The sequence below is a fragment of the Ailuropoda melanoleuca genome, chromosome 19 (genome assembly GCF_002007445.2).
Source record: "Ailuropoda melanoleuca isolate Jingjing chromosome 19, ASM200744v2, whole genome shotgun sequence".
In the NCBI taxonomy this organism is placed as follows: Eukaryota; Metazoa; Chordata; class Mammalia; order Carnivora; family Ursidae; genus Ailuropoda; species Ailuropoda melanoleuca.
In genome coordinates, this window is record NC_048236.1 from 11,870,240 (window position 1) to 11,886,707 (window position 16,468).

Genomic DNA, 16,468 nt, shown 5'->3' on the forward strand with positions numbered 1-16,468 from the left:
TACAGGTAAAAGCGGAATGTTGCTTACAGGAACACTATAAAGAAGAGTGGGTAAGCTTTCAGATACTTTGTTCCCCGTTCTGAATGCCAGCTGACGTGTCCTGCTTTAGTGGAACATGAGTCATCTTTCTGAGGGCCTTGAGGTCACTGTTGTTCAGAAAATGCAGGCCTGAAAGCTTTTATGTAGAACTGACGTCTTCTTCAGGCTTAAAGGCAGTTTGTCCTTGATCAGTTTTCCTTGACACAACATACTTAAGTGCTATGGCATTCATCATCTATGCCTCCTAAGGTTTGAGTCACGCTATTGTCTTTTCTTCAACCATTGAAATATTTCAATCCAGCCAATCTGTGTTGTACACATTCCACCAAGTAGTTCTTGAGCAATGAGATGTGGTTTATAATAATTGAAATCCTACATATATGTTTATTTTTATACAACTCTCATAATAACTATAATTGTTTTTAAAAGCATATCAGGTAGGTACTTTCCTGGATAGTGTAGATAATTTAGTATCGATACTTTATAACTGCAAAAATAGGAAAAAGGAAAGTTTTTTTCCCTTTCACATTCATTTAATGTTGTTTTTCCTTTAAAAAGTTCTGTCATGCATATTATAGCAGTTCCATAGCTAATGGGTGGTATAAAAATCTGTTTCTCCCCCCTCAATCTTGGCAACTTTGCTCTGTTTTGAAATCTGAGATTTTTCTTTGAGGGGAAAAATGCTTACATATTTGCTTCAAGCATATCATATTGTTTGTTGAAAAAGAATGAAAGCTAATAAAGTTTAATTAATTGAATGAGTGAGTCAGCTGAATAATTTACAGCATACTGCTTTGGTCAACAGTCTTGACTGGTAGAATGTTTTTGAGTTTCTATGAGCTTGTTGCCACAGAAATTCTCAAACATATATGTATATACATGAAACACTGGGGACTAAAGATGAAACTGAAACAAATGGGTAAAAGAAACACAGTGGTACTTTCACGAGCTCTTTGGAGCCATCAAATTAGTAGAGCTCCTAGCCAAGCTCACCGAGTTTTCTATATCCTGTGTTTTATTACTTTATTGCTTTTTTATTATACATTTTATTTGTTCAAAAAGATAAAAATAGGGGCGCCTGGGTGGCACAGCGGTTAAGCGTCTGTCTTCGGCTCAGGGCGTGGTCCCGGCATTATGGGATCGAGCCCCACATCAGTCTTCTGTTATGAGCCTGCTTCTTCCTCTCCCACTCCCCCTGCTTGTGTTCCCTCTCTCGCTGGCTGTCTCTATCTCTGTCAAATAAATAAATAAAATCTTTAAAAAAAAAAAAAAAGATAAAAATAAATCCATGAACACAGAGACCTTGTTCTTTATTTCTTTTCTTCCCTCATCACAACACTGCAGAGTGTATGACTGTCATCCAAGGCAATTAAAAACAGTCCACTAGTTGCAGTTACTAATTTGAGAATGAGGTTGCTCTCAGAAACCATTATTTTAAGATATTAATAATGGATTCTCTAGGTCAGTGCTGGCAGTTAATTTTCAACTTTGGTCTCTAGCCAGAGGCAGTACCAACTTGTTGTCATAGAATTATGATTGTAAGTTCCAAAGGACAGAAGCAATGTTTATTTTTACAGTGCCCCTGAGTAGCAATGTTCAAGCATAAGTGTATACTTGTTGAGTTATAAACACAAATTAATAGGAGCCTCAGACAGTGCCCCGTGTGGGCCATTAAAACCTGCCACCAGCCTCCAGGGACTCCATATGCTCTTGGACTTTTTCTCCTTAAGATTAGCAGTAGTTTTAAATGTGATCTCCTTAGTTCCACCCCACTCTCAAATTCTTCAAAAAAGATGACATCATTGTCTTTTGGTGTTAAAAATTTAATTGCTTATTACCATAAGCAAACAAGGGGAACAACATTTTTTTTTTTTTAATGGAGAAGTTTAAAATCTTGTAAGTCCCTAAAGAACTGATCTCCGGCTTTGACTTCCTATATCCGTCAGAGATGGGAACTTTGGCCTCTACTCTTACCTCTGAGCGTGGAACTCACCAACCTACTTTCCTTCTTCTGGTCCTCTCTTGGTGAAAGACCATATGGATCTTCTATCCTGAAGAGTTCTCTCTTCCTGGGTTATACTTGAATAAAAAAGTAAACCCAGAAAAAAATAATGGGAGACCCCAAGCTGGCAAACAACACCCCTTGAGGCCTCCATATTGGATAATAGCCAGCATCCTGGGCTGCTTCTGCCTGTCAATTAATTTATTCATTCTTCAATTATTTACTTAGCACCTTCTAGGTTCCAGGCACAATTCTAGGTGTTGGAGATACAATAGTGAACGAAGCAATCATCTCTGGCCTCACAAAGCTTACATTCTAGTGGAGAAAGCAAAACAATAAACACATAAACCAATGTCAGATTATGATAAGTTCCATGGGGGAAAAAAAAGGGAGGCAAGGGAACATCAACATTCCAGGGAGAAAAGAGTTCTGGAAAAAGTGAAGAGCCCGAGTGCAAACACCCAGGGGAGAAAGCATCATAGTGTCTGTGCTAGGGTGGAGAGAGTGAGGGGCTGAGAGGGACAGTAACAGCAGATAAGATTGGGAAGGGAGAGGCTAGTTGGGCATTGGAAAGATTAGGTCAGATAGCATTCGGGAGGCATTACCTTAGAAGCATGGCAAAGGTTTTGGCTTTCACTCTAAGTGAGAAAGTGAGGCAGTAGAGAGCTCTGAGAGGAGTCAAGTGACATGATTTGACTCCTAGTGTGATTGTTCTGTGGTTTACTCAACTAAATTGTCAGGCCCCTGAGAACAAGGGTTATAGACACTATAGCTCCTGACATAAACTAGGTCCAATTAACAAAATGGCTCCAGAGAGCATCTGATAGACTTGTGCTTCAGAGATCCAAAACAATGGTTGTTTTGTCTTTGAGGCACTTCAAAGATGTCTTACATCCAGTGTGGATCGGTTCTTAGCAGGCTCATCATGATGAATAGAAATTTGCCATTTAGAGAAACTTTTTGTTATTCTATCTGTGCTTTTTTGTGTTAACTGTGGGAGTCACTGCCTGTTTTTATTTCTCCATTTAGGCTGGTAAAAAATTATGGAGTTGCTTTTCCTGGCATCATAAGAATAACATTTGTGCGTATTAGTCATGAGCCTAGCTGGATCTATGGATTCTATAGCAGATAAAAATGAAAGAAGAGCCAGTTTGGGCTAGTTTAGTTGCTGCAATGACAATCTCATAGGAGCTCACTTTAACAGACTCTTCTAACTTGATTCATCTAATTTCCTTTGTTTTTGTTTGGACACAAACTTAGCCAATTAGACTTGAGAGAGTTAGAGAACAAAAGTCTACTTGAAGTTTGAGGTTATCAGGTGTGCAAGGATGCAATGTAGATTAGAAACCAATAAAAGACAGTCTCTTCTAAAGCCTCTCTTTTAGTCTGGAGGCAGAAGCTCAAGGTTGAACAGATGTCTCTAACATGGCAGGCCAAGGAAGACCTATCTTTAGGTGGGTGGCACAGCATTTAACTGGAATGAGTTCTAGTTGAGTGCACATAAATCACCTAGGGGTTTTGTTAAACCTCGGGTTATGACTTAGTAGGTCTGGGGTAGGGCCTGAGATCTGGCACTTCTAACAGGTTCTCAAGTGACGCTGATGGTGCTGGTTTACACAGCCCATTCTGAGTGGCAAGGTGCTAAAAGACATCTTATTTGGATAGATCCATTAGTTTACTCTGTGTTGCTATTTAGTCTTCAACAAGTGTAGATTACATAGCCATTTGACATTAGTAGCAGGTATTAGGAAGAGCAGGGAGGAAGTTAACTAATATTCCAGAACAGGCTTGCGTGTACCAGCAACAGCACCAGTTGCTTTACTTGGGCTGTTTTATAGATGATCTACAAGGTGCCTTGGGACCTTTGTTTGGGTGATGGATTTGAATATGTAGAAACAAGACTTATGTAAAAACTCTATGTGGTAGCATACCTGAGAGGATAAGAATGTAAATTATAAAATGTGCCATTACTCTTTATTAAAGGACCTAAACATGGACAATTATAATCCTTTAGCAGAGCGTCCAGACAGGTTGAACAACCTTTTTCAAAGTCATATGGTCTATTAACACTATTGCAAAAATTAAAATCTGTATTCTTGATGCTCTCCTCCCAGCAACATCATGCTGGTTTTTGTGAGTGTATTTTTAACCAAGTCCAGAGAGAGACATCAGTAGAAATTTTGATGTCTCAGGCATGCAAACCACAGAGCCCCTTACGAGGTAGGGTGAGTATGTGTATGTGTGTAGGTGAAAGGAAGTTGTATGGGTGTGTATATCGAATAGGAAAACATTATGTCCTACAGTGTTTTAGGAGTGCTCTTTTCGTAGGAACATTGGTGGCATGCTTAAGGAAAGAAAAACTGGATTTAGTAAGACTAGTGAAAAAAAAAGGTAAAATGATATGGAATGAAGTAACAATGGCCAACATCAAGGATGTGGCAATGGGCAGTAGAAATAAAATAGAAGCAATGAATTTAAAAATAATAAAAAATATAAAAATAGGACTTTGTTATTGATTGGATGGAGGAAATTTTAGAGGTGGGTATTTAAAATGATTTTAAATTTCTATCTATGCTGTTTCTCTGTCTCTGCAGTAGGCATAGGAGTAATTAAAATCATGGGCTTGATGATTAGAGCAGAACTGGATTTACATGTTGCCTTCTTCACATATTAATGCATGACTTGGGCATGTGACTTATTCTCTCTAAGCCTCTCATAGGGTTATTTATAGGGAATTTATGAGATAATCTATATAAAATATTGAAAATAGAGCCTGATTACATATAGAGGAGATATAGAATCTGGATCTATGGGAGAATGATGGTATCATTATCTGCAATGAGTCTTCAAGGATTTTGAAGTTGATTTCAAAGCATGTGAAATGATATGAGCAAGGTGCAGAGGCTGCCATGAACATGATTTATCCCTGTACCATGGTTTATGGAGCGTGCATGATGTTCAGAATTGGACCACCAGTGTTTGATTTCCAATTTGACCATACTGACTAAATGCTGAGAGATAGTCAGGTGTGGAGGTTATGGTTAAAGTTCACAGAATGGGAAATATGAACAATGTCAAAGGCAAACTATCCCTAGTTTTCTTTTGCTTAGAGTTGGCTTCCATGTCTATAAAATACCACTGAGTGACAACAAGTGAAGGTGAGGGAGAAAAAATAGGACTGAAGGAAGAGGTGATAAATAGAGTGTAAGAATCAGGGCAGCTGTACCAAGGCCACCTAGGCAAACCAGAATGAGGAAGACTCAGAGACTTCAAGTAGACCAAGCCTAGGGACAAAGTCCAAGAAAAGAGCATATGGGATATCCAGTAGAGCAGAGGAACTAGGGACAGAATTATTGTCAAATTATCAGACAACCATCAAATTCAGGAAATTCATAGGAACTAAGGAGCATAAAGGCTGGCACAAAAATGAATATAAAACATCAATAACTGATTCTGATACTGAATACCCAGAAGAGTCTCTTTGCTGGGTCTCTCCCAAGAGAGAAGATCCGAGTGGAAGTCTCCAGGTGAGGATAACCCAAATCATCAGCAATACAAGGGTCAGGTAGTCACGTTGCTCTGGCAGAGGGATTCTCTTAGAATATCAAGTGCTCTGGGTCAGATTGCTCCTCTCTGCTTTCATCTTTCTGCATACTGCCACCAAACTTAGCTCCTAAAGCTCCATGTTGGTTTTAGAACCTGGTAGGCCCTGAGTACTAGAGTCGTATTGATTTCCTCCCACACAAAGGAGCAGGAGAGAAGGAGGCGGTACAGGAGTAGGAAAAGGGGAAGAGAAATGAAACAGGAAGTCAAAGGGAAAAGAGAGGAAATTTGGACAACGTAGGATCATGACACAAATATCAGGCATCTCCCTTTTTATAGGTGGTTGTAGAAATCAGTAGCTGCCTATGCTTTGTCCTTGTGTTGAGTTTACTGGAGGGATACTGCTCTCATATATATACCCAACTGTGCGACTTCATGCATAATTGGATGTTACTTGCTCATTTTTCCCTCTTGAGAGAAATCAGAGTTTCTTAAGTGGGAGATATTTCTTAGCCTGGGGGCTACAGAGAATTTTCTCACTCTGTACTTCCCCAGTTGGTATAAATATGAAAGACAACTGGGAAAATATCGATTGAAAAAAGTATTGCAGAGTGGTATTTATTCAAGCCTCAATATATGTCAGGTGGTTTATAGAGCAGAGAGATAGATGTAGTCCCTTAAGGCTTAAGTTGTGAGTATCAGCATTTACTGAGAGAGAGCTAATTTACTATTTTCTGAAAGGAAATGGGGTTGAGAAGAATGATTACGGCAAAATGCTTAACCAGGGAAAGTGTCACAACTTTTTATTGAATTCTTGTTTGGGATATTTTTGTAAACTTATCAATCATTTTGTGACATTTTACGGTGTATCGAGATTTTGGTGTTTGTGAAACATCACTCTGAAATTCCCCCAAAGTAGATTTCTCTCTCTCTTTCTCATCAAACTGACATTGGATACAAGTTTATGAGTCTTGAATGACTGGTCTATTAGCTAAAACTCTTATGGTTGCAAGTTACAGAAACTGTGAGTTTTAAGGAAATCTTGCGTAAAAGAAAAAGTCTCGGGGAGCCTCAGGACAAGAAATTCAGAGGGACCCCAGGAATGTTTTAGAATTCAATTCTGAAAGCCCCCAAGCATCTCTCCTCCCCAGGCTCCCCATGCGCTTTGCTCTCTTTCTTGATCTCATCCGATCTGCTTTTTATGGCAGATTTGCGGCTTTCCCACAGCTCGAAAATGGACGTATTATAATTTCAGTCTTCCTAAGTAATTGTAGAGCGATCTGAATTCCTATTCCACATTCTTGGAGGAGAAAATCTGGTTCTACCTCCCCACCCTCTTAGGTTAGGAGCCTGTCCCCGGTTTCATCAGACATAGTATGAACATTATTTCCGGGGGCAAGCTCTGTGGTTATTGGGGCGTGGAGGTTGGCTTCCAGAAAAATATATTGTTAAAGGTTTGGTGGATTGTGCCAAATTCATCTCTCCTACCATGCCCAGAATGAGAATGCTACCTGTCATTAAGGACACTCTCCATAAATATTTGTCAAATGAAATATTTATTGACTGAATGCACCTGTGAGGATATCGGAACACGTTTGGCTAGATAAATGAGGAAGGTTTTTGTATTTTGAACATCGTGCTAGTAGATCTTTATGAGGTAATTGCTACAACAGTTAACCTTAAAGTTATATTAGTGAAAATCACTAGATTTTTAGGCTGCTTTTATGTATTGGTAAAATCATTTTAAAGTTTAAAAAAATTATAAATTTTGTGAGGACATTTGAATGACTTAACAATAAACATATTCAGTCATTTTAATGGTATTTATTTCTTTATTTTTAAAAATTTTATTTAATGTTCTTGAAGACTAAGCCTGGAGTAATTCGACCAGTACCTGTAAAATCCAAAATATTTCTGAAAAAAGAGGAGGAAGTCTATGAGCCCAACCCTTTCAGTAAATACCTGGACGATAATAGTGACTTCTTTTCTGAGCAGGTGAGCATACATAAGAGAAAATCTTTGATATTTTGATAAATAACTGTATAAAATATGGAGATGCCGTTACTAATATAGTATATACAAGAAAATGTTTATTTGATTGCAGTATCCTTAGTAATAAGAAAATGTCCATTTTTTGCATAATGAAAAGAATTCATATATTCCCAGGATGATATTTTGTTTGAAGTATTTCAAATTAAAAAAAAAAAATCTACTTAGCGCTGGTAATGTTTTGGGAACCAAGACACTACTCTCCATAAAGAAGGACATCATGAAGTCATTGGTTGGATGGGTCATATAGGTGTTGCATTATTATTCCTAAAGTCTTGCTTTATTTTGAAGGGATGAAATATTTTAGATTTGGTGTATTAGTGCATTTAACAAAAGAGCTCTCGTATGGATGACTAGTAACACAGTAGAGATGATACGAACCCTTAGATTGAGCGGTAATAGGGGATGGGGCTTAAGGTATTTTAAGGTTTTGTTGGTCATTTGGTTTATATGTAAAAAAGGTGTACTATCTTCCCCTTATATACCCTATATGCTGGAGGGGGTATAATGGGAGGTTGTTGATGGTACTTTATAAGCTATTTGGGAAATACATGAAAATACACATTTATGCAATATAAAAGTCCATAAATTATTTCAGAGAGAAATCTTGCATCTTTATTTGTCCTATTAAGATGCAGCAAATAGTCATGGATGGTATATTTTATATCTCAAATACTATTACATGGATAAACAATGTAAGCTATCCAGAAACCTTTCTGGATACAACCAAGGCAGGTAAAATCACCACCCTAGGTAATCTATAATGAAGCACACTTATGAAGGAATGTAAGGTGATATACTCCTTATAACTTTTGCTTTGAAAATAACTAAGAATATTCTTGAAAAAATAAATTACATGTGCATCTGTGAATCATAAGAAATATCTTATCTGCCACAAATTAGCTCTATAACATCTCTCTTCATTTTTGTCACGTATAAAATCGGGTACTTTTAACTTTTTAAGGATCCTTCCAATTCAAAAATCTGGGTTCCTTAAAATCTAAGATTAACTCTGATTAGGTCAGAAGTCACTGTGTAGTCTTGAAGATGTTCATCATAAATACTTTCTCATGATTTGTTATAGTTTTTATCTATAAAACAGAGATGATATGATTTTGATAAGTTAAGAATTTTTAGAAGGCACAATCATTGAAATGACAATTAGGCAATTATTTTCATTTTATAGGATAAAGTTTCTCAATTTAAATAGAGAAATCTTACTGATTTATAGGATTGTCTTCACTATTTCCACATGTAACAGAAATGAAAATTCCTCTTAGGAAAGTATATTTTCATCATTAACAAAAAGCACTTATTACATATCTACTGCTTGTGTGGTACAAATACTTTAGAGGCTTTCTATGACATGTTAGACCTTATGGGATCATTATAAAAATAATCATAAAAATAATGTAGTCAAACGACAAAAACGCCAACAGCTTAAATGAACTTCACGTATTATCCATGTAACTTATATTCTTCAAATACGATCTAATGCTGAAAAACAATGATTTTTGGTTTTCTATATTAATATAATTTCAGATGTATGTATTTTACTTTAAATAAGATTCATTGTAGAATATCAGGTTATACATTTATCACAATTCACTGTCCTCGGAAATGATAAATTGCATTTTCAAGTTTTGCAAATTCTTGTCATTGAAAGGAGTTGCCATTTCTTTTCCTTGCTTTTCCTGACTAGACAGCAAGTTTAAAGCTCTGTTTATATTCAACATAAACCTATGAATTTCCAGATAATTTGTAGAAAATTTGAACTCTTGCAAATATGGAGGTGCCACAGACACAATTGTAATTATATATTTTTTCAATTTATTCTTGTTTATATCTCACCTTTTATGTGGAACATGGGAAGTAAAAGGATTCTGCAGTCTGTTTGAATTGAAAGAAGTTGAGCATATTACTTAAAAGTGAATTCCAAACGTTCCCTGATCTTACTCATTAACCTTGCATGAGAGGGAAAATATAATAGAAACTTGGGGTCACTGCCCACGGGGCAACCACCTGTACTATCAACTAGTCCCTTTATGTTGAGTTCTAAGTTCTCAGTGTGTCCAGAATCTGCCAGGGAGAAAGACATCAAAGACACCTCACCAGCATAGACACTTAGATCTACTTAAAAGATAAATTGAGTAATAACAGTTTATAATCTCAGTGTTGATACTTCATCAGAACTTGACTAGAAGAGAGCGTACTCCAATTCACAAGTCACTATTGTAGTCTCCTTTGCTGCTGCCACAGAATAAATTGAATGGTTCCAAACTCAGTTGATCTCACCCACCCATGTAATGGAAAATTTTTTAGCCAGACACTTGGGCCAAATTGAAGCGGCTCACATTCACTAATCTGCCTTGTACTGGGGACAGTTCCACATGAAAGGAGATGTTGGATGGGACTGTTAAGTCAATAAATTTCCCCTAACAGCTTCACTGCCATAAAATATGATTTCAAAACTCTCTGTTACAAAATGTCAGACACTAAAGATGATGAGACCAGACGGAAATGTATTTACTGTAGCTTAAGATACAAGCAGGCAGCCTTTTGAACTGATAATGAACTGAAAATTTGCCTGGAGACAGTCTCTGAGTACTGAAAGCAAAGTTTGATACTAAATGCATAATCAAGTAATTGAGACTTATTAATTAACAGCCTTTACATCAAAATTGTATAGGCCAGGAAGCTTCTGTCCTTATTAAATGGATTTTGTAACAAAGACTCTTCAGCATGAAGCTTATGCTTTTTTTGAAATTACCTTTAAGTCCATTATTGTATCAAATTGTGGTCCTTTTGACTTATTGCAAAATATCTTCACACTCCACATTTGGATTTAAAAGTATGGTGATATACTTTGAAGCATACCCTATCGATGATCAAGGTCAAAGTTGGAAAGTAATTGATAGAATTGACTGGACAAATGGGCATCCAGAAGACATTGAGTTTAGAAAATCAATTCACTGATGTGAATGAAGATACTTAAAGAGCCCACTGATTTTTAGTTCGTTTGTCTACTTGTGAGTTGGCAAAATACATTGATTGTTTTCTGGTCAGTTAGTGTATCTATTTAGATAAAGGTGATTTCTTCCCTTAAGATCCTTAATTTAATATAAAGAGCAATTGCTAACCTCAGTTATATAAAATGCTATATAAAATATTCTCGCTCATTCTTTATAAATTAGTAATTGAACCCATAATATTAAATATGTCATTTTCTCCTGAAAGCCTTAGAGAAATGTATAAAAAGAAAGGATTTGGACAGAATTAAAGAGGAAATATTGTTATTTCATTTGATTTTCCTGGATTTTTTTTTGGGGGGGGGGAGAAATAACACTTCCTAGAATGTATGCCTCTTGAATTTTATTTTCCTTCTAATTTGCTTCAATAAGCAAAGGAACATGTTTTGTGTGAAAATGACCATTTAGAGAATTTCCTCCAGACCACCTCACAGAAAACATAAAAGGATAACTACGGGGAATTTTTTTTGTAGTATTTTCAGTCTTTCTTTTCTTCTGATTTTTCTGAGATATCTGACTTCCCTACCAAACTTTCTGTTTGACGTTCAACTTTGATGATTATGTGGGTGACTTTCAGATTTCTGTCTAATTATTCATCAAGTTAGATTTCTACTGCAATCTTCACCTTCACTTCCTTGTGTCACGCACGTTACTTTTAACAGCAAGTACTCACCTTTGTCATAGGTGAAACTGACAATATTGCCTTTTATTTTGAATGACTTCTGGCTTTGCCATACATTGCGACTTTTTCAACAATTGTTTTTCAATCAAGATGGGTCATTCTCTTTTGTCATAAAATTATCTTTTATCATTGCTAACCTTTTATTAAGAATATTTTTCAGCTTAAATGTTTAACCTTTTTAGGTCTAGAAGTGATTAAGTGGTTTTCCTGAATTGTTTTAAGGGGAGGGAACTGACATGCCTGTGTTACATTTCTTTTGGAAGGATTAAGACCAGAGATTTAGTTTCTCCACGTTTTATCAGGTTATTTTTGTTTATTTGAGTAATGAGATCTTTGTAAGTTTTTTTTCTTCTTTTCTTTTGTCTTCCTCCCTCCTTCCCCTCTTCCTTCCTCCCTCCCTCCCGCTGTAATAGGTAATAGGTAATAGACATTTTATCATAAACAGGTACTATACCACATGTAATAGCTTATCATCAACATAATAAACTGTTTTTTCTTTTTCTTTAAATTATCCTACAGAGATAACATTTGGTTTTTCTCTAAAATATAATCAAATAAGATCACCTCTTCAAACTTAAGATTTCACCTCTCTCTCTCTCTTTTTTTGGCTTAAGCTTTCTCTTGACCTTGTGTAATTATTGAGGAAGATTGGAACTACAGGGTTTCAATTTTCTGTTGCAGTTGTGTTCAAGCTGTGGGAAACTTACTTTCCTGTCCCCCTTTCCTTGCCTTACATAGGGTTAAAGTATGGAAGAGATTCTTGCTTGCAAACAAACTTACTTGCTTTAAAACAAGCAAACACACACACAAAGAAGACTCATTGCCCCTTGGATCGTAATAGATAGAATTATTCTACTAATTCTAATAATTAGTTAAGCTCTGAAGCATATTTGCTGCTTAACAAATAATGGTAGATATTCGGTATCTGACCATACCCTAATCTATGGGGAAACAATGACAATCTGAGCGTTTTATGCAAATGGCAAATGTGTTCTTCAATGTTTTGTTAGCTCAGGATGTCCTTACTACCTCAATTTAAGAGGAATAGCACTGCCATTGTTTAGAAGCTCTAATGTAAATTATACTCCGGTTTTAAGATAAGGTCTTGTTAAAATTAACTATTGTATATTAGTTTCTTCTGAGAAGTATTAAACAACAGAATGTCGAAAGAGAGGTAGCTGTGTAAAAATATTTTAAGTGATATCCAGAATAAATGTTATTTCGAGATTAGAAAGTATTATGTGTTGGAAGGAAAAAGATTCATTCTTACGTTTTACTTCACAGAAGTCTCTATCCCAAACTTCTTGAACTCTGAGCGACGGTCAGCCTGTAGATAGAACTGTAAATAGTAACAGTCACATGGCTTTGCATGGTTTGTCTTAAGGCCTGTAAGGCAGTTTTGGTAAAACTAGTGCTCCTCTCAGAACTCCGTCTTTGATACTCCCTTTCCTCCCTCCTTGCAGTTTCAATTCTACAACTACCTGAAAATGACTGATGGCTATTAATAATGTTTAAAAAAAAAAAACCCAAAAACCATGGGCCCAAAATGGTATCATTTAGAGTTCTTGAACTTGTGCTTCATGCATAATTGATTTGCAGTTTCAACCTCCCCTGGAAACATAGTCCTGCCTTGTCAGTGAAGAATTTTTCTATCTGTGCCAATGAGTGCCTCCTGGGTCTTCTCCACCCACCAAACAAAGGCGAGGTAATAATCTGCATTATAAGACACCTGGCTTTTCCTCTAGAAAGCCACCTCCCCTGGAACAATCCTTTTCTTTTGCTAATAATGTTCTTGCCTCACCCTTCTAGAAAACCTTCCTTTTTGCCTAACTCCTTGGAGCTCTCTTGTACTTGCTGGATGGGGTATTGTCTGGTTCATGAATCATTTAATAAAGCCAGCTAAATCTTTAACATTTACTTGATTGAATTTTGTTATTTAACAATAAAGATCCTTAGGAAATGTAATCAGAGTGAGAGGCTTGTGATTTTCTTGTCTCTACTGAATAATTTTCTTTGACCCATGAGAAGAAGACTCAAGGTAGAATGCATAGAGGAGGACACAGTAAAAGTCGGATGTACTATTTGAATATAAATGCTAAGATTGATGTGTTTGAAACGCATTATACTCTTTAAGCATTGGGGAGATTTTTACTTACTTTAAAGCGTGGGTGAGATTAGACAGACTTTGTTGATGAATGTAAAGGTCACAGCAAGATATATAAGTCTGAAGATGAATTATGTGGAGAGAGTTGGAAACCTCTCTTCTTTAATCCAAGATTTAAAAAAAAAGGCAGGTAATTTAGGCAAAGAAAAAACAAATCCAAATGATAGAAGCAACCAAAAGAATGCATAGGACAGAATGAAGCAGAGAGATAAAACTGGTAAATAAACTGTTTTTTTGAATTCTGTTCAAAGAGCCAAAGATAGCCTGAGAAGTCCAGAACATGTCAAACTCAACTCAAGCTGATAAAGCAGGTCATTTACAGTAAATATATGAGAAAAGAAAATGTATGGAATACATTACACAAGTGCAAAAATGTAGTTCTCTTTATTTCGAAGGCAGCATGAAAAGGAAGATTTGTAAATTTGTAAATTCAAAACTGGTGATTCCTTAGGGACCAGAGAGCCAGCAGGTTTTTAGACTTTTTCGAACCAATATTCTAATCTCAGATACGGACATCCTAAGAGAAATTTAATCTCCTGCAGCCAGACCATCTAAATATCAATTTGTCTTATGGACCTTTAGGTGTTTAATATGTTGTGTGCTTTTTTTTTTTTTTTTAACCTTGACTTTTCCTTAAAAATAGAAAATTGCATTTGGCATGGAAATAAACAACTCACCAGGGACTGGATTGTCACTCTATCTGGTAGAGTTGAGAGGCTTAATATATTTTACCTGCTCAAATAAAAGCAAGCCTGTATGCTATTCATTCCATTGGGTAAGTTCGGAAAAATAGAGGGTTTTTTTTCAATCTTTGGCTCATCCATTTCCAGGAAATGTTAGGCGCTCCTGTATTGCATTTGGTGGAAGGTCTGGCCTTTTGCAGGATATTGTAGGGTCAGGCTAGTCTCACCTCCCAATTTTAGAACCCTTATCCAGGCAGGATCTGATGAGCTCATTCATTCTGAGGTATAATTGAACCAAAGGAAAACTAGAGCAGCTTGGGTTTGCAGAAAGAGCTCTGAAGTCTAGATCATAATCCCGGAAGTGTAATTAACCAGCTCTACCCTGTGCGTTTGTGAATCGTGAACCTCATCCATGAAGGGAGGGAAGTGGGCTAGCCCAGTGGTTCTCAACTGGGGTGACGTTGGCCCAAACATTATTGGTTGTCATAACTGGGGATGCCACTGGCATCTAGTGGGTAGAGGCCTCTAAACATCCTACAATGTACAGGACAGTCTCACACAACGAATTAGCCAGCCTGAAATGTCAGTAGTGCTGGAGTTGAGAGATCCTGGACTAGACCATTTCTTGGCTCCCTTCCAGCTCCTAGAATACTATGACTAATGAAGCTCAGGGCTACCCCTGCCAAGAGCATTTCAGTGAGTAGGTATCTTCTTTTTGTGCCTTAACTAAGGACTTTTCCCTATTTGATTTGTACGGAGGAGGTAAGTAAGCCTCCATTAATGGGATTTCCCTCATACCATGTAGCCTCTACCCACAACCCTATTTGTTAAAGGGCATGCATTTTCGTTGGCACTAGTTATTTCAGCAAAGTTATGGCTTCCCCATCTTCCTATACATTTAGCCCTTATTCTTGTATTTCCCCAGTTGTTAGGTTTCAGGAGAATCAACTAAAAAAGAATTCTTTTTTTTTTTTTAAAGAGAAATTTTTGAACATCAGGCAGTCTGTAGAAAAATGCATGCTGTTGGATTAAGTCCTTCCTGATCCTGGGCCTTATTACATATCTGCAAAATGAAGGCATTTTACAAAATACTTTTGATGGCACCCTCTTACCCTGAAATTCTGTGTTTATGGTTTTAAATACTATTGTAATATAATAATAAATGTTATTTTAAATAGTTAAATATTATTGGATGATATTCTCATCCTTAGATGTTCGAAAAAGGAAAAAAGGAGCAAGTGTTACTCAGGTCATAACATTTGGAGAGATGGAAAGTCTTGTATTCTGTGTAGGTCAAAATCGTAACAAATAGTCCCTGTTGCCTGATATGTGGTCCCATCCCTGCAGTGATATGGTTTCCTGATGTTCGTGATGAATGGTGCTGCTTCCCTGCATGCTCGCTCCTTTCTCTCTACTCCTAGCATTCAACCCTTTAACATTTGTGCCTGGTTCTGCAACATGTATGAATGACTCTACTGGAAATCGAGGAGACAGTATCCCTGCCCTCATAAAGCTTAGGTTCTAGTGGGTCTATGTATTTCGGACCTTGGTCTCTGTCTCTTTCTGTTAATCTTAACCTTCTCCGTAACTTTCTGTACTTGCTCATGCTTCCTCATGTCCACTATACACTCAGACTACACATGCCATGGCCCTGTCCTCTGGTCCTCTGATCCTTTAAGGGACCTACTATGACTGCTGGCTACTGGAGTCTTTGATTCTTCTACTTTCTGAAAAGGACAGAAACCTTATGATAGAATGCAATGGAAAGAACATGGATTCTGTGTGATCCTAGGAACTCTGAACTTCAATTTCAAAAAATGGGGCTACAAATCCCATTTTTGAGGTACCCTTATTGATACTCATTCATGGTTACACGAAACATTCACTGCAAAAGGGCTTTGGACACTTGAAAAGGAATACACATTTGAAATGTTTATTATTATCATTTCCTTTAAAATCACTATAATTTTGGAAGAAAGGGTTTGAGTCCTCGTTGAAGTGTTACCAAATATGTTCTCCTCCCCACTGTTGCGAGAAATCACAGAAGTCTCTTTTCTATGTTGCTTTTTGACTTCTTCAATACAAGTTGCTCCTCTCTACCAGATACATATTGGGTGGCAACCTAAGACAAGAATTAAAGTATGTGTATAAAAAACATAAAACTCAGCATTTTAACCCTCTAGTGTCCACCGTGATAGATTATGACATAGTTTCTCTTTCTTCTCCCTTGAATACGTCACCATCACAATATCTTCCCAGTGGCATCTGCCTTTGAGG

The 16,468-nt window shown here is 36.9% G+C and overlaps 1 protein-coding gene across 7 annotated transcripts in view; it reads left to right on the forward strand.

Moving 5' to 3' along the window:
* MLIP (muscular LMNA interacting protein) overlaps window positions 1–16,468 on the forward strand; it is a 260,174-nt gene that overhangs the window by 201,995 nt on the left and 41,711 nt on the right. For all 7 annotated transcript variants that reach the window (XM_034648137.1, XM_034648132.1, XM_034648136.1 and 4 more), the window contains one exon: window positions 7,451–7,579. In XM_034648137.1, coding sequence (XP_034504028.1) covers window positions 7,451–7,579 — 129 coding nt within the window. The remainder of the gene's footprint in view (window positions 1–7,450; window positions 7,580–16,468) is intronic.